The sequence below is a fragment of the Ochotona curzoniae genome, unplaced genomic scaffold, assembly GCF_017591425.1.
Source record: "Ochotona curzoniae isolate NIBS_2020 unplaced genomic scaffold, NIBS_Ocur_1.0 contig_2699, whole genome shotgun sequence".
NCBI lineage: Eukaryota > Metazoa > Chordata > Mammalia > Lagomorpha > Ochotonidae > Ochotona > Ochotona curzoniae.
Genome location: NW_024465561.1, coordinates 5,360,907 through 5,384,187, shown reverse-complemented (window position 1 = coordinate 5,384,187; position 23,281 = coordinate 5,360,907). Strand labels below are relative to the sequence as shown.

Here is a 23,281-nt window from a genome sequence, read left to right as displayed (position 1 = left end):
ATTGTTCTTTTAATATGTGATGGATATTGTTCTCTTACATCTTGTTTTGATCCTTTACTAGGACATGAATCTACTGTATAATTTTGATTTGGAGGTGGTTCTTATCTAGTGAGCAAAGAGGCAGTGTCAGCAATATAAAATGTGTGGGTTGGGCCAGTGTTGTGATTTAGTGGTTTAAGTGGCCACCTGCAATGCTGGCATCCCATACCAGTGCCACAGGTTTCAGCCTCCACTGTTGCATTTCCCATCCGGTTCCCTGTTGTGTCTGGGAAAGCAGCGGATGATGGTCCAGGTGCTTGGGCCCCTGCATCCACTTGGGAGACCCAGAAAAAGCTCTTGGCTCCTGGCTTCAGACTGGCCCAGCCCTGGCCATTATGGCCATTTGGAGAGTGAATCAGCAGAAAATCTCTGTGGCTCTCCTCTCACTCTGTAATAGTATCTTTCAAATACATAGAATTTGTTGTTGTTGTTGTTGTTAAAAAGTAGGTGTGAAGCAACTTGATTTAATTTTTTTTTGTTATATTTAATTTATTTAAAAGGCAGAATTACAGAGGAAGGAGAAACAAAGAGATGTTTCCATCTGCTAGGTCACTCCCCAAATGACCACAATGGCAAATCTGAAGTTAGGAGCTTGGAGCTTCTTCTAGGATTCCCACATAGGTACACAGGCTCAAGGATGCAGGCCATCTTCCACTGCTTTCCCAGGCCATAGGCAGGGAGCTTAAGCATAAATGGAGCAACTAGGACTGAAACCATTGCCCATATAACATGTTGATCTACAGACAGCAGATTTACCCACAAAGTCATAATGCTGAAATAAACAAACCATTTGTTTTTATTAATAATTTTAAAAGATATATTTACTTAGTTGAAAGGCAGTGAGAGAGAGATCTATTTGCTGGTTCATTCCACAAATGCCTGCAACAGCCAACGCTGGGTCATCCTGAAGCCAGGAGCCCAAAACTCCATCTGGTCTCCCACATGGGTAACAAGTTTTTGAGTACTTGGGCCACTTTCTGCTGCTTTCCCAGAAAACGCATAAGCAGATAGCAGACTACAAGCAACACAGCTGGGACTGGAATCAAGGCTCTGACATGGGATGCCAGTATTCTATGCAGCAGCTTAAACTGCTGAGCCACAACACTGCACACTCCTGAATAATACCTAATACATAATAATTATTGATGTTGAGGCCAGCCTTGTGGTATAGTAGGTAAAGTCGTTGCCTGCAAAAACCAGAATCCCTTATGGCCCATGATTCATGCCCTAGTGGTCCCACTTCCAATCCAGCTCCCTTCTAATAACCTGAGAAAAGTAGTGGAAGATGGCCCAAATGCCTGGGCCCCTGTTGCCCATTTGAGATCTGGAAAAAGTTCTTAGATCCTAGTCTCAGCCTGGCTCAGCACTGCAGCCATGTAGGGGGTAAACCAGCAGATGGAAGATTCTCTCTCTCTCTCTCTCTGCCTATAACTCACTTTCAAATAAACTGCTTTTTTAAAAAACTGACCTTGTGGGCCCGGCGTGGTGGCCTAGCGGCTAAAGTCCTCGCCTTGAACGTGCCGGGATCCCATACGGGTGCCGGTTCTAATCCCGGTAGCTCCACTTCCCATCCAGCTCCCTACTTGTGGCCTGGGAAAGCAGTCGAGGATGGCCCAAAGCTTTGGGACCCTGCACCCGTGTGGGATACCCAGAAGAGGTTCCTGGATCCTGGCTTCGGATCGGCATAGCATCCAGCTGTTGCGCTCACTTGGGGAGTGAATCATTGGACTGAAGATGTTCCTCTCTGTCTCTCCTCCTCTCTGTGTATCTGACTTTGTAATAAAAATAAATAAATCTTTAAAAAAATAATAAAATATGGGCCGGCGCAGTGGTGCAGTGGTTAAAGTCCTCGCCTTGCACGCCCGGGATCCCATATGGGCGCCGGTTCTAATCCCGGCAGCCCCGCTTCCCTTCCAGCTCCCTGCCTGTGGCCTGGGAAAGCAGTCGAAGACGGCCCAAGGCTTTGGGACCCTGCACCCGCGTGGGAGACCCGGAAGAGGCTCCTGGCTTTGGATCGGCATAGTATCGGCCGTTGCGCTCACTTGGGGAGTGAATCATCGGATGAAAGATCTTCCTCTCTGTCTCTCCTCTCTGTATATCTGCCTTTCCAATAAAATAATAATAATAATAACAAATAAATCTTAAAAAAATAATAATAAAATTTTAAAAATTGACCTTGTAACTAAAAGCCTTCTGAAAATCTCTAAAACCCAATGGCTTCATTGGCAAATTACACTGAGCAAATAACTCCATTTCCCTAGAGTCCCTTCCTAAAATCAAAAAGGAGAGTCTATTCTCAACTCATCGTGAGGCCAGTATTATACTAACACTAAAGCAAAAACAACATTATCAACAGAATGCTATACATGAATATAAACAGAACAATATTCAATACGGTATTATCCAATCAAAACCAGATGTATACAAACAGAATACACCAACTGGGCCCAGCATGGTGGCCTAGCAGCTAAAGTCCTCGCCTTGGACATGCCAGGATCCCATATGGGCGTCAGTTCTGGTCCCAGCAGTCCCACTTCCCATCCAGCTCCCTGCTTATAGCCTGGAAAAGCAGTCGAGGATGGCCCAAAGCCTTAGGACCCTGCACCTATGTGGCAGATTTGGAGGAATTCTTGGCTCCTGGCTTCAGATCAGCACAGCCCTGGTCACTTGGAGAATGAATCATCAGATGGAAGATTTTCTTCTCTGTCTCTCCTCTTTGTATATCTGACTTTGTAATTTAAAAAAAAAAAAAAAAACAGGATGCACCGACTGAAGTTCAGCCCCAAAATGCCAAGCTCATTCAATATTAGAAAAAAGATCAATGAATATATTCATTAATCAATTACTATCTCTACTGCCTAGCTGATCATATCATCTAATACAAAGAATTCCCAACAGAAATTCAACAGACTAGGACTGGAAAAGGATGTTGATGTTCTGATCCTAAAAAACAAAAACAGGATAAAATAAAAGATACAAAAATAAAATAACAACAACAAAAAAACCCAGGGCCCAGTTCAGTAGCCTAGCAGCTAAAAGTCCTCGCCTTGCATGCACTGGGATCCTATATGGGCACCAGCTCTAATCCCGGCGGCCATTTCCCACCCAGCTCCCTTCTTGTGACCTGGGAAAGCAGTCAAACATGGCCCAAAGCCTTGGGACCCTGCACCCACGTGGGAGACCCAGAAGAAGTTCCTGGCTCCTGGCTTCAGATCGGCTCAGCAGTGGACGTTGTGGCCGCTTGAGGAGGGAATCATTGGACAGAAGATCTTCCTCTCTGGATATCTGACTTTACAATAAAATTAAATTAGTCTTTTTTTTTAAGATTTATTTATTTTTATTACAAATTCAGATATACAGAGAGGAGGAGAGACAGAGATGAAGATCTTCCATCTAATGATTCACTCCCCAGTGACCACAACAGCCAGTGCTGCACCGATCCAAAGTCAGGAACCAGGAACTTCCTCCAAATCTGCATGTGGGTGCAGGATCCCAAGGCTTGGGCTCTCCTCAATTGCTTTCTTAGGCCACAAGCAGGGAGCTGGATTGTAAGTGAGGTTGACCACTTGGGCTAGAACCAATGCCCATATGGGTTCCTGGCGTGTACAAGGCGAGGACTTTAGCTGCTAGGCCACCATGCTGGGCCCAAGACTTTTCTTGGTGACAGGACACATGGTAGGGGAAGAAAGGTTGTCACTCAGCTGGGCCCCCGCGGGGCATGCAGCCATCTCTACACAGGATCCCCAGCCAGGGAGGGAGTCCTACTTGTGTGCTGAGACCGCAGCCCCTGCGGTCAGGCAGGTATAAGCAGGGACCTGGGACAGGTATTTACTGACACTGATGATTTACGTATGCCTGGGGAGAGGCGCTTGTAAAAGTTGGTGCCAGGCTGGTGGGATACCAAGCAGTACAATTTTGAGGTTGTCTGGGCTTGGACAGCTCAGCAAGTCGTGGGCTGCTCAACCTCCAGCTGCAAGTCCAGATCAACACAGTTAAGTCACAAAAAGAAAAAAAAAAAAAAAGCATACTGATTGGAACAAGTCCAACAACCTTTAATTACAGATTATTTGTTTGTCTTCTAGTACTAATGAGGTTAGCAAGCCTGCAGGTTGCAGTATCAGTACACAAGACATATGCTAACCTTGAGCAGTCAACGGATAAAATTTTAAACAGTACCATTTAGGGGCCGACTTTGTGGCAAGCAGCAACCTGAATCCCTCACGGTCACAGGTTTCTGTCGCAGCAGCTTCACTTCTGATCCAGCTCCCTGCTAATGGCCTGGGAAAAGCAGCGGAAGTTGGCTCACGTGTTTGGGCTCCTGCACCCACTTGGAAGACCCGAAAGAGGCTCCCGATTCCTGGTTTCAGCTGGCCCCTCTCCACTGTGTGGTCAATTCTCTCTCAGGGCTCTGGGTTGGGACCGGGCAATGAAGTCAACAGAAGTCAAGGAAGCCACGCCTTTTTCCTGCTTGGAGGCGGAACCTGAGCCAAGTTGACCAATCACCTGAGAGGACCAAAGTGACCCGCCCCCATTACCACACCAATTAACAGCAAGGTATTGGCTTTTGCAATCCAATTAGCCACAGCCTGCCCTCTGCCAATAGGAAAGCGCTAGTCTGATTTCCATGGTAATTCTTGCTTGGTTCTGAGGGCTCCTCCCTTCCCCCCACCCCCGGCCCCCGCCCGTGGCTCTCTGATAATGCCAGGTTCAGGTACCCTACTGGGAACGTTTGAGGGAGTCAAGAAGAGTTACCACTAGAGGGGAGAGGGGTGATTCGAGCGAACTGAGAAGTATTTAGGGTTTAGGAGACTTTAGCCGCTAGGCCACCGTGGGGAACAGGGAAGCTGTTATGCATCCATGGCGTTGTTCAAAGGATCAATAAGCTGGTTTCCCGGTAGAGGGATGTTGCAGGGAGACCGGGCAGTTAGACTTTATAATTGGACAGAGCAGAGTCTATGGGTGGTCGCGCAGAGTTGATGAGCAATCGCAAATCTTAGAGGAACCACCTGAGAGGTTAGGGGCAGGGCAGTTATGGGGTCAACAGTTTAAGGTCATAGCAAGACTATAAAGGATTCACAGGATGGGGCAGTGGGGGTTTTATAGATGGGACAGTCAAGAGAACTATTGTAGACATTAGGAGCCTTGCAGGGTGAGGCTTTATCATAAAACAATGAATTTATAATGGGTGTTGTGCTGATGAAAGGGAAAATGTTCACATGTTTAATAAAGTTCATCTTAGTAGGGTGTTTGAGGGAGCAAAGAGAAGGCTGATTTGGGGACGGTGATGGTGTCATAGGAACAAAATGTTATGGGGAGGTCAGTTGAGGTTTAGGAAGGCCATTTGAGTGCCATCAGAGTCTGGGATTCTTTGGGGGACAGTAGAGGAAGAGAGGACCAAGTGAGAAGTACAATGGAGGCTGGGGAACAGGTTATAGGACAGAGGCAAGGGACCACAGGGAAAGCTAGAAGATCTAGGGGTAGGAAGGTGTCAAAATGGATAGAAGTTAGAGGGGACCTGGTGGAAAGTGAGTCAATTTTAAGGAGGTGCGTTAATGAAGATCTTCTAGGAGACACGAAGAGATGTGTCGGGGTAGTGGGGATGGAGTAGCAAGGAACGGGAGGATCCAAAAGGCCCACTCAGGCATAACTGCTCTCTGCTCCTAGGAGTTTGAACTTATGGTTGACCACGTGGACATCGAAGCTAATGACCATTTCTGCCTGTCCCTTACTGCCTTCCTTTGGTGTCTTCCTTTAGGCACTGCAGCCTTGATCTTATCTCACAAGGTGAGAATCTACCATCCCAGTCCCCAATCCTCTCCCATCCTCACTCTGACCCCAACTTTACTGCTCCCTTGTTCTCCTTCTTGTGCTAGGAACCCTAGTGGTAGCCCCTCTTGTGGGTTCAGTGCCCACCCTGGGTCCTTAGTGTCCCACAATCAGTTACATTGTTAAGCTCCTCCTCTCCTGTCTTCCCTCCCCACTGAACTTCAGACAATGCAGTACAATCGATCGAATGAGTATGAACGGGCAGCCAAGACCTCCAGACGAGCCTACTACATGGCTATCTCAGGCATTGTTGTGGGAATCTTCACTATCCCCCTGTTGTTTTTTTCATTGTACTTACTTCAAAAATAACCCCCTTTCCAGCTCATGAACAAACCGTCAAATATATATAACAGTATCACTTACCCTGGCTGTGAATACTTATTTGCGGCGAGGGGAACACTTGACTCATCAACCCTTGGAATCCCAAACTAATTAAGCTCGGGGGGGGGGGGTGAAGAAGAAACTCAACTGTTCCTCCTAACCTACCACTCAGTACAACAGTTGTCATACCAAAGGCTAACAAGCTGGGGACTGGAGGTTCCACACACACCTAATAATCAATCTTGTGCCTGTTTCTTAAAGGGTTTTTGAATAACAACCTAGACACGTTTATCAATGCTCTAGCTTGGGTTCGAGGTCTGTTGGCAAAACCCTGCAGCTGGCCAGGTCACCTGTAGCCATAGCACCCTCCTGGAATTTTGGGAGATAGTGTAGAAGGAATGTGGGGAAGTGAGGATACTGCACCACCATTGTCCAAAATGGGCTAGGTAGAGAAGAGTCTGGAAAGGACAGTGTCATGGTCATTAGAAGATTGAGGAGCCACACTCTAGCTCAACCAAGGGGAATCTGAGCCTACCTGCAGCAATGAGGCTTAATTGGTTTCTGGAACTGCTGGTCAAGAAAGAGGCTGGAGCTGATGTTGTGGTGCAGTGGGTAATGCTACTGTCTGTGACACAGGCATTTCATATGGGCACCAGTTTGTGTCCCTGTTGCTCAACTTCTAATCCAGCTCCATTCAAATGCACCTGGGAAAAGAAGCAAGAAGACAACCCAAGTGTTTAGGCCCCTGCCACCTGCACGGAATACCCAAATGAAACTCTTGGCTTCTGTCTAGCCTGGTGCTGGCTGTTTTGGCCATCTGGGAAATAAACCAGCAGATGAAAGATCTGTCTCCTTCAAAATAAATTTTAAAAAATAGAGAGACAGCTTACATCTTTCACAACCACACCATTCTTCCTCGCTCCAACCCAAAAGGGTACAGAGTAAGGCATTTTGTTACCATGTGGCCTGGGGTTTCCAGGATGGTACAGAGCAAAGGAGGAAGCAAGAACTACAGGAGGAAGAGGCTGAATCCTCAACCACGTCATCAGTAAACTATGTTCCAGCCAAAGAGTGCCCAAGGAGTTTGGTGGATATTAGCTCATGGAAACTTCACATGGATACTAAAAGGTAAGTACTTCACATTTATGGTCTCCACTTCACTCATAATAGAACTTGAAGCCAGAGATGCCAAGAGATTCACATTAGGTCATTAAGCCTTGTGACAGTATAGTTGGCATTCAAACCCAAGCCATCAAACTGTAGGGTCTTGACTCATAATAACTAACTTCCAGTGTTTGAACTGCTGGACCACATGTCCCCAGAACCGATCTACTCTGAGCCAGTGAATTACGAGCAAGAAGAGACTATAGGCTTAACTTTTTAGAATCTTTTACAGAAAAGGGAGTTTCTACAGAAGCATATTTTTATATCAGATTAAAAGGGTGGGCCCGGCAGCATGGCCTAGAGGCTAAAAGTCCTCACCTTGAATGTGCCAGGATCCCATATGGGTGCCGATTCTAATCCCAGCAGCTCCACTTCCTATTCAGCTCCCTGCTTGTGACCTGGGAAAGCAGTCTAGCATGGCCCAAAGCCTTGGGACCCTGCACCTGTGTGGGAGACCTGGATGAAGTTCCTGGTTCCCGGCTTCGGATTGGCGCAGCACCGGCCGTTGCGGTTCACTTGGGGAGTGAATCATTGGGTGTAGCTGGGCTGTAGCACCCAACAGTAGGCAGTTTAATAAGTGAGTCTGGGGATCTGGGGGTAGATTGGGTGTAGCTGGACTGTAGCACCCAACAGTAAGCAGTTTGAGTGTAGACCAGTCGGGCAAGACTGCTATTCCCACCAAGACAGAAGATGAGCCAAGTCAAGCTGGGCCATGGACCCACCAGCGTGTGCGAGATCCCAACAGCTCTGCTTCCCGTCCAGCTCCCTGCTCGTGGCCTGGGAAAGCAGTCGAGGACGGCCTAAAGCCTTGGGACACTGTACCCACATGGGAGACTGGAGGAAGTTCCTGACTCCTGGCTTCATCGGCCATTGCAGTCACTTGGAGAGTGAATCATCAGCAGATCTTCCTGTCTCTCCTCCTCTCTGTATATCTGACTTTGCAATAAAAATAATAAATCTTAAAAAAAAAAAAAGCTATGCTTGAAGAAGATACAGAAATAACCTGGATAAAACAAATGGGCTTGGGTGGGCCTGGGCTACCATCTCCCTTAAGAGTGGGGGAATTTTGGGCCCACCTGTGTAGTCAGTGCTGGGTGAGTGAGCCCTGAGGGTGGGGTGTCTGGCGGGGTCCAGGTCGCTTGGCCTGGGTCCTTAGGCCCACCTGCGTTCCACAGGTGCCAGGTCGATTAGCCCCAGGAACAGATGTCTGACAGGGCCTAGGTCGCAGATCTGGGTCCTTAGGCCAGCCTGCGGGAACTGGTCCTCTTCAATGGGAAAGACAGAGCAGTGGATGGAGGGCATGATGAACATGAAAATGTGGCAGCCTTACAAACTAAAATTGAAATGTCAATGAAGTAGTCACAGGTTGTGGTTAAGAACTTGAATTTTTTTTTTTAACATATTTGTTACTCAATACCATGTCAATTAATTCCATAATGTTGTAAATTGTTGTTGATGTTATGTTGTGGCTTTAAATTGATCGGGATGATATTCTGCCAGCTCTGCCTTCAGACCAGAGATGATCTCCCCAAGAAACTGTTAAATTTACCTGGACAATAAGATGCTGGACTCTAAGCTTGGTATACTCTTGCAATGAAAGAATCTTGACTGGGGGGAGGGTACGGGGAGGGGCTGGGGGATTCCCAGAGCCTATGAAACTGTGTCACATAATGCAATGTAATTAATAAATATATAGATTTTTTTAATAAATAAATATAAAAAAAAAAGAATGCGGCAGCCTGTTGGTGCCTGCAGAGGACATCTGGCACTACAGTAGAGGAAGGAGAGCAGAACAAACTGGACAACTACCCTAGCCAAAAGATGACAGCAAAAATAGGGGTAAATGGAGACTCTCAGGTCGACAGTGTCAGCCAATGGACACTGGGTTTCCTCATCCTTGGATCAGCGAGATCGACAGCATTTCAGAATTGCCAAAACTACCTGGGCAGAACTCTAGGAGCATGCACCACATCTGGACCCTGGGTTGAATTGAGCAGCCATTCCCCATTCCCGGCTACTGGGGTGGTTGGCAGGCTGGGTATGGCTACTCCCCTTATTTCTTCCCTTCCCCCAGAAACAGGAAAAAGAAATAGAAAATTTGGAAACAATAATTACACCCATTTTCCCTGACGCTTGATCTTTCCCATCCTGATCAACTATGTTATCATCAAAAAATAAATTTTTAAAAAAAAGTGGAGGAAAAGCGGGCAGTGCCATGGCTCAACAGGCTAATCATCCACATTACAGTGCCAGCAACCCTTACAGGCACCGGTTCACATCCTGGCAGCTCCACTTCCCATCCAGTTCCCTGCTTATAGCCTGAGAAAGCAGCAGAGGATGGTCCAAGTCCTTAGGACCCTGGACCCACGTGGAAAACCACGAAAAAGCTCCTAGCTCATACTTTCAGATCAGCTCAGCTCCAGCCATTGTGGCCATCTGAAAAGTGAACCAACAGATGGAAGATCTATCTGTGTCTCTCCTTCTCTCTATAAATCTGCCTCTGCAATAAAAATAAGTAAATCTTATAAAAAGAAAAATATGAGGAGGGGAGGGCCTAGCACTGTGCCATCACCTGTACTACCAGCATCCCATATGAGCACCAATTCAAGTCCTGGCTGCTCTACTTCAGATCCAGCTCATTGCTAATGTGTAAGGCAAAGCAGCAGAAGATGGTTCAAGTCCTTGGGCCCCCTGCACCCACGTGGGAAACCTGGAAGAGCTCCTGGCTTTGGACTGGCCCAGCCTCAGTTAGTGAGGCCATTTGGGAAGTGACTCTCCCTGTAACTCTGCCTTCCAAATAAATCTTTCTAAAAGAAGCACATAGTGGGCCCAGCAGCGTGGCCTAACGGCGAAAGTCCTCACCTTGAATGTGCTGGGATCCCATATGGGCACCGTTCTAATCCTAGCAGCTCCACTTCCCATCCAGCTCCTTGTTTATGGCCTGGGAAAGCAATCGAGGACGGCCCAAGGCTTTGGGACCCTGCACCCATGTGGGATACCCAGAAGAAGTTCCTGGATCCTGGCTTCGGATCAGCATAGCATCAGCCATTGCACTCACTTGGGGAGTGAATCATCACACGGAAGCTCTTCCTCTCTGTCTCTCCTCCTCTTTGTGTATCTGACTTTCCAGTAAATAAATAAATAAATCTTTAAAAAAAAAAAAAAGAAGAAGCACATAGGGCCCTGCACGGTAGCCTAGTGGCTCACTTTGCACACACCAGGATCCCATATGGGCACTGGTTCTAATCCTGGCAGCTCCACTTCCCATCCAGCTCCCTGCTTGTGTCCTAGGAAAGCAGTTGAGGATGGCCCAAATCTTTGGGACTCTGCACTCACATGGGAGACCTGGAAGAGGCTCTTGGCTCCTGGCTTCAGATCAGCACAGCTCCATTGCAGCTGCTTGGAGAGTGAATCATTGAACAGAAGATTTTCCTCTCTGTCTCTCCTCCTCTCTGTAAACCTGACTTTCCAAAAAATAATAATAAAATAAATCTTAAAAAAGGAAGCGCATAAAGAAGTTTTGTCTGGGAAATGAAGGGAGAGTCAAACATGACAATAGCTTTTGCCACCTACCTATGAAATATATTAATACACTTCCAAATCAGACATGAAACACAATTTATATTGTTTGAACCAGTAGGTTCAAAACAGATTTCAAAAAAAATTTAACAGGGCTAGCTCTGATCAATTAAGTTACCGCCTATAATGCCAGTATTCCCCATGGGCACAGTTGAAGTCCCAAATAACCTACTTCCTATCCAGCTCCCAGCTAATGTGCCTAGGAAAGCAGCAGAGGATGGTCCCAAGTCCTTGGGCCTCTGTATCCCATGCAAGAGACCCAGAAGCAGCTTCTGGCTTCACCGTCAACCTGGACCAGGCCTGGACATTTCAGCCATCTAGGGAGTGAACCAGCAGTTGGAAGATCTTAATCTCTCTCTCTTTGACTCTCTTTCTCTGTAAATCTGTCTTTCAAATAAACAAATATTTTTGTAAAGATTTATTTATTTTTATTAGAAATGCAGAGTTACAGAGACAGAGGACATGAGCTAGAGCTGGGCCAGCCCAAAGCCAGGAGCCTCTTCTGGGTCTCCCACGTGGGTACAGGGGCCCAAGGACTTGGACCATCTTTCACTGCCTTCCCAGGTTCAACAGCCAGGATTTACATGGGCAATCCAGATGGAGGCCCAACCTAATCTACCATGGTGCCAGCTCTCAACAAATATCTCAAAAAAAAAATACATATATATACATATTCATGTATTATATATATATATATATATATATATATATATATATATATATATATACATATTCCTTCGGATTAGGTCAACTCTGGCCATTGCAACCACTTTGTCCCTCCTTCTCTCTGTAAACTGTCCTTCCAATAAAAATAAATAAATCTTAAAAAAAAAAAGAAAGAAAAGAAATTGCCAGTGGTCACCCAGTATGGCTGTACTGTTTGACATTTCTACCAGCACAAGTGAGAACTGTTGCTACTCCACATCGCTGCCAACATTTGTTGTTGTCACAATTTCAGCCTTTACTTATTCTTTGCAAATGTCATCCAGTCTACAAGCCAGAAGCCAGGAACATCCTCCAGGTTTCCCACGTGCGTGCAGGGTCCCAAGGTTTTGGGCCATCCTGCACTGCTTTCCCAGGCCACAAGCAGGGAGCTGGATAGGAAGTGGAACAGCCAGAACATACACTGGTGCCCATATGGGATGCTGGTGTCAGTGTGAAGGATTAGCAATTGAGCCAACACATCAGCCCCCAGGCAATATGTTCTAAAGGTCTCAAACATATCAGAGTCCTCCAGGAAAGCTCACCATCCATTGAAGACATGTTGTCTGATGGGGGGGGGGGATTGTTGTTTTTTGTTTTTGATAGCAAGACACTCCTGATTTCTATCTTGTTCAGCCAAGGCTGCTGCAAACATTTGTGGAGTTCATCAGCAGGTGGAAAATCTCTCACCTTCTGGCTCTTTCTCTGCCACTACGCCTTTTAATTAAATAAATCTTGAAACACACAGGTTAGAAAGTTGGAGATGTTTAGGGGGAATGGCAGCTGAGAAATGAGATACCAAGGAGTCACAGTTGGTATCTTGCCTCCAGAACACCCACCTGATCCACTTCAGTCCTCCGCAATCGGCATCCTGGTCCTTGGGAAACGTTTGAAGCTGGCTACGCTGTATCCACCCTAAAGCCACCATCTCAGTAGTAATCACCATTCAAGACCGAGTCTTCTCTCAGAGGTGCCCCTGGCTCCCTTCCCTCGCAGGGTGCCACATCTCCTCTTAAACCGTTCTTCCTATCATGTTCACACACAATACCCAGGACCCGGCACTACACCCTGGTTGCCCCCACTTCGCAGTCCGTCCAACCTTCTCCTTGGGGGTACCCGGTTTTTATCTCATCTCATTCCGACCCACATCCCCCTCTTTCCCTCTGTTTATTCAACAACCGTTTAGGAGGGAGCATGGCGGGTTAGTGACCAAAGATCACTAAGTACTGGGGCTTCTTGGGGGGACGCTGGCTGAGGCTGGGTTTTCTCCTCCACTGGGGTGCGGCCTCACAGCCCCCACAGCCACCCCTGTATCTCCGCCCTCAACTAATGGGTGCTCCAGAACAGCTGACCTCGCGCTTTCTGGACGGCGACGATTGCACCTCGGACACTCCCTGCGTCCCAAGTTGACCCCCTCACCTCCCGCCTGCTTATTTTCTATCACCCCGCCCTGCAAAAGAAGGCGTTGCTCTCCTCACTCCACTGTTAGCCCCCTACGATGTCCCCAGCGTCATGGATTCCATGAACCTTTACGAAGTAGTTAACAAGAAGTCGTGCCGTGGACACAGTGGGGTTGGCTAGCTGCCCCGTTGCCCAGACCCGAGCAGCAATTCTCTGCAATCGGGATCCGCGAGTCTGGCAGCTTCTCCTCGGCGCGCTCGTGACGTCAGAACCGGGCGCCACCTTTGAAGAGAGTGCGGGAGGCGACGGCCGTTTCCTAGCCCTGCTGGTCATGGATCTGGCACAGCAAGTGCGGGCACTGAGCCGCTGGGCGACCGAGGAGATGGGGGTTCCCGCGGCGGCCCGGCCCTCGGAGTCGACGCTGCGTAGGTGAGAGTCTCCCGGAGTTGAGAGACCCCGTGCCCTCAATGAGAGCTCAACCATGGCCCGCAGAGAAAGACCGAGAGTTCCCAAGGGCTGCCCGCCTTTTTCAGGAAGCGGGTCTAGATTGCTGTGCGGATGCCCTGGTGGCGACCCTGCCCTCCTGCCCCTATTCTGCGAGGCGGCTTGGGGGAAGACCCCGGCCCCTGTGACAATGGGCTTTCTTCTGTGCACCACCCGACACCCCTGGAGCCAGCGAGGGCACTGACCACTCAATGGGCGTTTAATCTGTTCATGGGAGAGACCAGAGCCAATCCGCTCTCCCCTCTCTTCCCACCCTCCCACATTCAGAGACAGCATCCCAGGAAGGAGTATGTAACCCCCAAACCCTCCCCCCCCCACCCCCAGCAAAGCTACAACTCCTTCAGGAAGACTCCCGTGAGAGTAACACCCCAGACTCACTTGTCCCCACTGTCCCCACAGGCTGTGTCTGGGCCAGGGGGCCGACATCTGGGCCTACGTCTTGCGGCATGTGCACAGCCAGAGGTGAGCTGGGCTGCGGGAGTGCTGGAGGGAGGAGAAAGGGGAGCTCCCCAGTCATTCCTCTTCTTTCTGCCTCCCCACTCTAGAAGTGTCAAGAAGATCCAAGGAAACCTCCTCTGGTAAGTGCTGTCCACACTGCCCCCACCCATCCTCCCCAGCCGCGTCTCCCGCTACTGCCACCCACAGCCTCATATCTCATGCCCTGCCCCCAGTCAGACTCTAACTCCAGCTTCATTTCCTCAGGTATGGCCACCAGGACGACCCAGAGGTGAGAAGCATGTGTTATATGTCCAGCCTGGTACTGGAGAATGCTGGGGGTCACCAGGTCCTGAGACATGGCTGACTCCTGCACTCACAAGAGTTGGGGGTGGTGGAAAGGAAGGATATGGATTTGTAGCATCCAAGCTGGTGAGAGTAGATGGGAAAAAGGAGCAGATATGGGAGAGATGCCGAGGCCAGTGGGGTGCAAGAGGTGCCCATGATATCTCAGGGGGAGGTCCTCGGGAGGACCTGCGGTTCCCAGATGGGTGTCTCAGGAAGGAGACTGGGTCTGAGTCAGGCGTGTGGGTGTCCATGTTCAGAAACGGGAAGCAGACTGGAAAGACACAGGTGGGTGAGGCCAACCTAGGAGGAAGGAGGCCAGGATAGCATCTTACTACTTCAGTCCAGCACAAAGGCTGCTTTGAAAGAACCTTGGGCCGCCCCAGTCCTGGCAGATGAGGGGCCTAAGCTCCAATCACACACCCTTGCATCTGACCCTGGACTGGATCCCACCAGGTTCGTCAGAAGTCAGAGCTGGAAGCCAGTGTGGCCCATCTACGGACAGAGATCCAAGAGCTGGAACAGAGCCTGGAGCTGATAGAGCAAGAGAACGAGACTCATGGTGACCCATAGGGCCAGGCAGATGGGTGGCAGAACACAGCCTGGGGAAGGTGCTGACAGACACCCCATCCCTCCCACAGACACTGCCATGGAACAGGCGCTGCAGAATGTGCGAGACACACAGCGTTGTGCTCTTCTCCTCCGGGCCAAAGCAGGAGCCATGAGAAGACAGCAACGTGGGCTCCGAGATCCCATGCAGTGGCTGCAGAACCAGCTCAGCCACCTGCAGGATATCGAAAGGTGGACGTCACACGTCCAGAGACCGTCCGCGACCAGGCTGGCCAGTGCTTAGAGATCGCAGTGCTTTGCCCTGGTCCTTTCTAGGAGTGCAGAGTGCTGAGCTCTCATCCTGAGCCCTTAAGGTCCTTTGAGTCCAGGGTTTTGTCACCTCGGTCACCTGTGTTTCTAGTGCTCACAATAGTGCAAGTCTCCCTGGCAGCACTGCGATCCTTCCAAGTGTCCACCCCTTTGTTAGCTTTTGACAGTCACTGATCTCTGGGTTGAGAACAGACTAGGGGTTACAAGAGCAGAGACCGGGGGAGGCTAACGTAGGAGACAACAGTGAGGTGGGCCCTGGCAGCCAGGCTCAGTGGTCCCTCAACTGGTCTCACTTGCCCTGAGTGGGATCCTCAGCTTCTTCCTCCTGACTCAGTTGTATTCCTCCCGCAGGAAGGCCAAAGCAGAAGTGACCTTTGAACACCTGACACCAGAGTCCCTGGGCGTGGAGCCTGTGGTCCTGGTAAGAGCACTGGGCCATGGAAGAAGGGCTGGGGAGCCCAGGATCAGGCAGGTGCCTGGGTCCCCTTCAGATTCCATCCTCTTCTCTCTAGCGTGATGTGCGAACAGTCTGCAACCTCCGGGCCCAGTTCCTGCAGAACCTCCTGACTCCCCAGACCAGGGAAGGCAGTGTCCAGTGAGTATCTCCCAAACCCCAGAGCCCCTCCCAAGAAACTGAGCTTTGAGGAGATTACTTGTTGTTGAATTCCCCAGACACCTGCTGGACTATGGCAGTCCCAAGCCCTGAGCTGACAGTTCTCCCAGGCTGGGAGGAGGGTACATGGCCTGGTAGTTAGGACTTGGCAGGCCTGGAAGGGGGAAGCCTGAGAGGCCCTGGGCACCCAGGAGGTGTCTGACCCAGCTAAGGAGGCAGGGAGGGTAGGGCTCTCTGCTGAGGAGGGGGAAATTCCACGCTAGCAGCCATGGGTGGAACAATGCCATCCCCTCCCCCACAGGGTAGTGGGATAATTGGGACAGCTGATGTGACTTCACAACATTCTCCACCCATTTTCCCAACCCCACAGAACCATCCCCGATGACCACTTTGGAGCTTCCTACCAGCAGTGGCTTAGCTCTGTGGAGGTAAGGGGTGGGACTCTGAGACGAGGCTATATTCCCCCAGCTCCCTTGTCCTACCTCAGGGTTCCAGCTCCCAGCCCTTGCTCTGACTTCACATCTGCCTCCCATCAGACACTGCTGACCAACCACCCCCCAGGCCATGTGCTGGCTGCTCTGGAGCACCTGGCTGCAGAGCGGGAGTCTGAGATTCAGTCCCTGTGCAGTGGGCACAGCCTGGAAGATGTGGAGCCACCCAGGTAGGGAATAAAGTGTTTCATGCAGGCACGGCATGCATGTCCCAGGTGAGCTGGGACAGTGTCAGAACCGAGTATCATCTCTGACAGGGCAGTGGGGGGCGGGGCCAAGGTGGCTGCCCCAGGCACCAAGGCAAGGACCTAGGTCTGCTCCCTCAGCAGCTTTGTCCTTGTCCCAGGTCCCAGGCCCTGGACCAGATGGACTCCAGCCAGGCTCTGCCATCCATGGAACATCTCCTCCAGGTAACCCCAGGCACCCTCCCATCCCAAGATCCACTGCATCATCTCAGCCCCGTGGACCACACCCGCCCTGATTTTGTGACTGTTCCCCCACCAGGAGGGTTGGCAGACTGTGGGTGCACTGCTCTCCCAGCGGGGTGCCCTCCTCAAGGAGCATCAGGTCCTGAGACAGCGCCTTCAGAGCCTGGTGGAGGAGATGGGGAGCCGTACCCTAGGATCCAGCGAAAGGTGAGGGCCTCCCTGAGCAGGGGCCTCCGAGCCTTCCCTCCCCCCACATGTCTCCAGGCTTTGGACTTTTTCTGCTCTGTGACTCCCTGCCTTCCTCCCTGGCCACTTTTGCTGACAGCCCTGTGCTGTCTCCCTCCCGCAGTTTGACCCTCACTTCGCTTCCGCTCCTCCCTCCTATGCTCTCTTTCCCCGCGCCCCCCCAGGCAGGCACTAATGCTGGAGCTTCGGAGGTGTGGCCTGCAGGCAGAACTCAAGGCCCTGCGTGCCCAGAGCCAGGAGCTGGAGGATGCAGCCAGGCACCAGCAACTCCTGCTGAGAGAACTGCAGGCCAAACAGCAGCGGATCCTACACTGGCGTAGGCGGGTGGTGAGAGACGGAGCCTTGGGATGGAGTGGCTGGGCCTGCCTGGGTGGGCCCAAGAGTGCAGAGGGATGGCCGAGGCTGGGAGGGGCAGAGGAGGAGCGCTTAGCCTTGGTGGCCTCCTGCTTCCCAGGAAGAGACACAGGAACAGATCCGCCTGCTCATCAAGGGAAACTCGGCCAGCAAGACCCGCCTGGGCCGGATCCCAGGGGAGGTCAGTTGGGGGTTAGGGCCAAATCAGAGGAGGGGTGGGGCTGGGGGGCCCAGGGCTGCCCTGCCCGTCTCCTGCCTCTGCCTCCCCACAGGTGCTGGCCCTGATTCAGGAGAAGGTGGTCCCCTTGGCAGAGGCAGTAGCCCCACAGAGCCAGGAACTGCTTCGCTGTCTGCAGGAAGAAGCCCATCATCTGGTCCACCTTCCCCTGAACAGCCTGCTGCAGCCCAGCCCCAGAGGGTGAGACCAGGATCCCCTCCACACACCCCTGAGTCCCCCAGGGGCCAGAACTCGCCTCTAGCTGCCAGCTCCAGTTTATCATCCTTGTCACTGGGCTCACCTCTGAGTTTGCAAGTTCCCACAGCCTGTAAAACCAGGCTTTGGTCTCAGTGCCTGACCCTACCTGAACTTTTTCCCCAGGTTGGAACCCCTTCCCACATTCCTGCCATCTATCTACCAGCTGCACCCCGCCTGCCCAAAGAGCTCAAGCCTTGTAGCACTGGGCCGTATCCTGGGGCTGCCCAGAGGGCAGGTGAGTGCCTTTCCCCTGGGGCATGAGCCACCTCCATCGCCACCCCTCCTACTCAAAGCCAGTGTCATGCCCTCTCCTCCAGGCACCGGAACTGCTCCTCCCGAGGGCCGCCTCTCTTTGCCAGGACCTTCTGTTGCTCCAGGACCAGCAGCATCTTCGGGGCTGGGATCTGCTCCGAGTGAAGACCAACCTGCCGCCGGGACCATCCCCCCAGGGTAAGCCTGCCCTGCCTCCCCTGTGTGGCACTCTGGCCCGCTGCCAATGCTGCTGGCCTCCAGAGCTTAACACACGCAACACCCTCACGCACATAGCATTTACCACGTGCTGAGTGTTCTAAACATAGGTCAGCGAGTTGTCCCACCCTCCTGTAGGTATGGCATCCCAGTTAGAATCCCAGAAGTCACCAGGAATTCCTCCCAGTCCCCTGACCCCCCACCTTCCACTCCTCAGTAAGCCCTGTCAGTTTCATCGCCAGAGTCTTCCCATCTGCCCCTGCCCCGCCAGATTACAGCTCACATAATCTCACCCAGCAGCTCATGTAGCACAGGAAAGGGCCAGTGTCACTATCAAGGCCACAGGTCAAGGATCAGGTAGAACTAGGATTGAGACCCAAGAGGTCTGACTGCACTGCGCAGCCGCAATTGCTCTGAGCTGGTCACAGTTCTGGCCACGTGGACATGGACTCAGCCCGGGGAGAGAAGCACCACTGGAGTGAAGGCCTGGAGCAGTCGGACAAGGGAGGCCTGGCAGAGGGAGGCTAGGCAGGTGCTTCAGGAGGGAAGGTGGTGTCTTCCCCTGGGCTCAGAGGCGAGGCCAGGTTGTTTGCAGGTGTGCTGAGCCAAGAGCACAAAGGGCAAACTCTCAGACATCAGGCTGCAGCCTTGAACTCTGCCTAGGGAGAAGTGGGGAGCCCCAAAGGGTTCCAGGCAGGGGAGAGAGGATCAGGTTTAGGCTTCAGGAAGATCACCCTGGCTGTCTGATGGAGAGTACACCAGAACAGAGACTGGCCCAATGAGGAAGCTGGTGGGGAAACACTCAGCAACCTGAGATGCTACTTTGATGTGAGGAACAGGTTTAGGAGACAGCTTAGGTGGCTGACAAGCACTTGCAAGCCCAAGGACTCAGCCACCTGCGATCTCTCCCTTCCAGAACTGCTGCAGATCCTGGCAGCGCAGGAAAAGGAACAGAAGGAGAATCCCGGCAGAGCCCTAAGGAGGCTTGAGAATCTGCTGAAACAGGCACTGGAGCGAATCCCTGAACTGCAGGTGGCTGTGACGGACTGGTAAGCTGGGGCCAGGGGGCAGCGGGGCACTTGGTGCCTGGGCAAGTCAGCATTTAGGCCAGGGGCCCTGCGAGGTCAGTGATGGGCTGTAGGCAGGGCCTGTCTGCTGATGCTGTGCCTTTCCCCAGGTGGGAGCAGCCGGGCCAAGGTGCCCTCACCGAGGAGCTCTGCCAAGGCCTGTCCCTATGCCAGTGGCGGCTGCGCTGGGCGCAGGCCCAGGGGGCCCTACAGCAGCTGTGCAGATGAAGGGTCTCAAACAGAAGTCACCACGTTCATGTTTGTCTGCCCATCACAGCACTTCACATTGCCCAGAAGGACACATTGCCAGGACTTGGCCCCCACCACTTTGCCTGTCGCCACACCTGCAGCCCTGCTCACATGCTGTGCTGTGGCTGCTCACAAGGCCCTTGCCCTGCCCTTTCATCCCCCCTCCCTCAGCCAAGAGGGCATTCCGAGCACCCCTGAAAGTTCTTGTCACCTTCACTCTCATCAAAAAGCAATTGAGCATCTCCTCTGGATGCTCGAGATACAGCGGAGGGCTCGGGGGAGACAGGACACACGCAGCTCCTGCCTTCAGGGAGGTGCAGTCTAGGACGTGGAGACAGATCGTTGACAAGTAGATAGGTTAGCTGCTGTAGAGAATAGAGCAGGTGCGTGTGTGGTTTAAGCAGAGGCCCCGTACCAGCAGAGTGTCCGAGAAGGGCTCGTGGGCAGCAGCTATGGCACGTGCCAAGGCCTCTTGTGTCCAGTGTCACTCTCCACCTGTCATTGCCACTGTGCTTTGGCTACAAAAGCTTTGTGATATCCTGTAGGATGTGAGATAACCCTTGTTGTTCAAGTTTACTTGTCTCTGCTTGCTAAGTTTTCCCCTAAAATAAAGAGAAATTCGCACTTAACCTTCCCAGCTCCAGACAAAAGCCAATGGGTGATAGTTTGACACCTTTGTTGTGCACCTCCTCCCAGCTCCTCTGAGACTTGATCCGCCTCTCCCCCACACACACTTCCCAACTTTGCTTCTGTTCCTGGTTGCCTTGTCACAGTTTTACACATTGGCTACCCTGTTCACACACCCTAGTGTCCCCTGCTCCGCAGCGGGTCCTACTAGTCTCTGAATGTAAGAGATCTTCACCTTGCTGAATTTGTTTCCATGACACATCTTCTAACATAAATTGTTGCACTTTGTTTACTAGTGTCTTTTGTTTTCTCCCTTCAATATTATGTGAGCATCATAAAGGTCAATCTCTATAAAGTAGAACTCTAGCAATGCTTGTGCTGCAAAATCTAGAGGCAGCAAGGGGACTGTTGGTTAGCTGCAGGGCAGGCATTTGGGCCAACAGTTAGGGTGCACTGGGAACTCCCTCATCACACATCAGAGTGCCTGGAGAGACAATAACCACTTAAGTACTTGGACGTGCCACGTCAATTCCAGGCCCCTGGCTTTGCCCTGGCCCAGTCCTGACTGTTGTAGACATTTGGAGGATGAACCAATGGATGGAAGATGTTTCTCTGTGTTTCAAATAAATAAGTAGATAAATAAATATTGATGCATTTAACTACATAAATTTTTTTTAAAGGACCTGTTCAACTTGAAAGGGTTATAAAAAGCCAGAGACAGATCTTCCATCTGCTGGTTCACTCCCGAAATGGCTGTAACTGCGAAGCTGGGCCTAAGACCTGAAGCTTCTTCTGGGTCTCTCACATAAGTACAGGGGCCTGAGGCCACCCTCTGCTGCTTTCTCCTGCATATTACCAGGGCTCTATACCTGAGGCAGGTTGCTGTTAGTGCAGTAGGTACCATGCCACTTGGTACCGCTACATGCCACATGGAGTACCTAGTTTTTGAGTCCTGACTCCACTCAAATCCAGCCTCCCAATAATATACACCTTGGGAGGCAGCAGCTCTCCATCTGGAAGCCCCAGGTTGAATTCTCTGCTGTTGTCTTCAGTCTGCCCTAACTGATACAAATATTTGAGGGAAGTGAAACTATGGATGGAGGCTCTCCCCTTGACTTTCTGCCTTCCATTAAGTTTAAAAACAAAGTTTGGGGGCCCGGCGCGGTGGCGCAGTGGTTGGGGTCCTCACCTTGCACGCCCGGGATCCCTATGGGCGCCAGTTCTAATCCCGGCAGCCCCGCTTCCCATCCAGCTCCCTGCCTGTGGCCTGGGAAAGCAGTCGAAGACGGCCCAAGGCTTTGGGACCCTGCACCCGTGTGGGAAACCCGGAAGAGGCTCTTGGCTTCGGATCGGCATAGCATCGGCCATTGCGCTCACTTGGGGAGTGAATCATCAGATGGAAGATCTTCCTCTCTGTCTCTCCTCTCTGTATATCCGCCTTTCCAATAAAAATAAAATCATAAAAAAAAAAAAACAAAGTTTGCAGCTCAGGAGGAGAATCAAGATGGCAGAATAGGGTAAGGACACATTTAAATGGAGGAAGAAACATTTAATCAGGATGAAGCAGAGATGACATATTCCAGGAAATAGGAGAGGACAGAACAACAGCAGAGGGGTACCTGGAGACTGACAGTTGCAGGAAAGCAGCGGACACAGCAGTGTGATGTTGCAGCGAGTGATACTCCAGCAAGGCGATCTGAACTCCACCAGCAACTAGGTGGGAAGGGATTTTCACTGGGAGCTTGGGAGGTAAACCCAGAAAAAGAACTGCCCATCCTGCTGGTCTGTTTGATTTGACCAGGGACAGAGACAGAGCAGCAGATCCCAGACAGGCAGTATGAGAACAGGGTGAATTTCATAGCCAATCAGCCCTCTAGGGTCGAATTGGGGACCATTTTGCGTAAGGAGGCAAAAACAAGGGAAAGGACTGAGCATATGCTGAGCTGGGAGTGAACTCATTTCTGACTCAGTGAACTGCATCAATGTGGCATTCTACAGGTTCCACCCAAGACAGGTCTGGGTAGCCCTAAGACCTGACGGCCGTCAGATCAAGAACTCTAGTAGTGGTATGTCAGGCACCATTTTGTACACTGTGGCAAAAGCTTTAGGACTGCAGGGGACAACAGTGAACTGTGCATGTGCTGAGCTCGCAAGAATTCACTGAGTTCCATGGATTGCACTGGTCCCGCAGGAAAATAATACTGACTGTGGCATCATACAGGTCAAAACAGGTCCATGTGGCACCCAGACCTAACGTCCAACAGGTTCTGGCAAGATCACCACCACCAACAACCTAGCTATATAGGATACCTGGTGTCTCCCTAATCCTGGGACCTGCTCCAACTGGAAGTGGGAGAAAGGTTGTACAATGGTGCAGCTTTAGCACAGTAGCACAGGAGCTGGATATTGGTGAGCCAGGAGTTGGGGCTACAGAGTTGTTTGTGGAAATCTAACATAAGAACCCAGACCTAGAACTCGCTGGAGAGAGTGGCACAATTGGCTGCAAGCAAAGACTTGTGTACCAACTGCAGTAAGTAAAATCAAACTGTGGACCTGTGGGTGACACAGCTTAGAAACCTGCCCCAAGGAGAAGACTCTGCTAACCAGAAGTACAATGACCAAGAGCAAAAGAAGAGACAAAGGCACAATGAATATTACTGAAAACTCCCCTGCAAAGGAACAAAACCCTTTGCCAACCTCAGAGTTAACTGAGGAAGACATCGAGAAGATGGGGGACACAAAATTCAGAAAACTCGTTTTAAAGCTTCTGATTAACAATAAGAAGACATATAAGAGTTCAAAAAATTTAAGGAATATTTTACACAAGCAATAGCAGCAATAAAGCAAATCAAGGCTGATGTATCAGAAATTAAGAACACAGTAGAGCAAATTAAAAGTACAATGGAGAGTCTCCAAAATAGACTGAAGCAAGCCGAAGAAATAATCTCAGAATTGGAAGATATTTCCTGTCATCAGGGGGAAGCAAACAAAAAGCTGGAAGCAGAGCTGGATCAGGCCAAAAAAAGTATTCAAGAATTGAAAGACACTATTAAGAGGCCTAATATAAG

General features: G+C 50.8%; 1 protein-coding gene and 1 long non-coding RNA gene across 2 annotated transcripts; both read left to right on the top strand.

The window, feature by feature from the left end:
* Nucleotides 1-4,676: 4,676 nt before the first annotated feature.
* LOC121153888 lies at nt 4,677-6,227 on the top strand. Its single transcript, XR_005883446.1, has 3 exons — nt 4,677-4,750; nt 5,704-5,823; nt 6,031-6,227. It is a non-coding gene; the product is annotated as an uncharacterized LOC121153888 (long non-coding RNA).
* Nucleotides 6,228-13,351: 7,124 nt separating this feature from the next.
* On the top strand, nt 13,352-20,493 carry HAUS5 (HAUS augmin like complex subunit 5). Its single transcript, XM_040976428.1, has 19 exons — nt 13,352-13,461; nt 13,936-13,998; nt 14,082-14,114; nt 14,239-14,263; nt 14,773-14,878; nt 14,958-15,117; nt 15,547-15,616; nt 15,708-15,790; nt 16,179-16,236; nt 16,345-16,469; nt 16,646-16,709; nt 16,804-16,934; nt 17,138-17,300; nt 17,428-17,508; nt 17,600-17,745; nt 17,926-18,037; nt 18,120-18,252; nt 19,187-19,319; nt 19,448-20,493. The coding sequence occupies exons 1-19, from the start codon at nt 13,364-13,366 to the stop codon at nt 19,563-19,565; spliced, it is 1,902 nt and encodes a 633-aa protein (XP_040832362.1). The 5' UTR covers nt 13,352-13,363; the 3' UTR covers nt 19,566-20,493.
* Nucleotides 20,494-23,281: the final 2,788 nt, after the last annotated feature.

Coding starts and splice junctions, on each gene's coding strand:
- HAUS5 (XM_040976428.1), top strand. CDS start 13,364: ATGGATCTGGCACAGCAAGTGCGGGCACTGAGCCGCTGGGCGACCGAG. Junction 16,237..16,344: donor AGTGGCTTAGCTCTGTGGAG/GTAAGGGGTGGG, acceptor GCCTCCCATCAG/ACACTGCTGACCAACCACCC. Junction 17,301..17,427: donor TACACTGGCGTAGGCGGGTG/GTGAGAGACGGA, acceptor CCTGCTTCCCAG/GAAGAGACACAGGAACAGAT.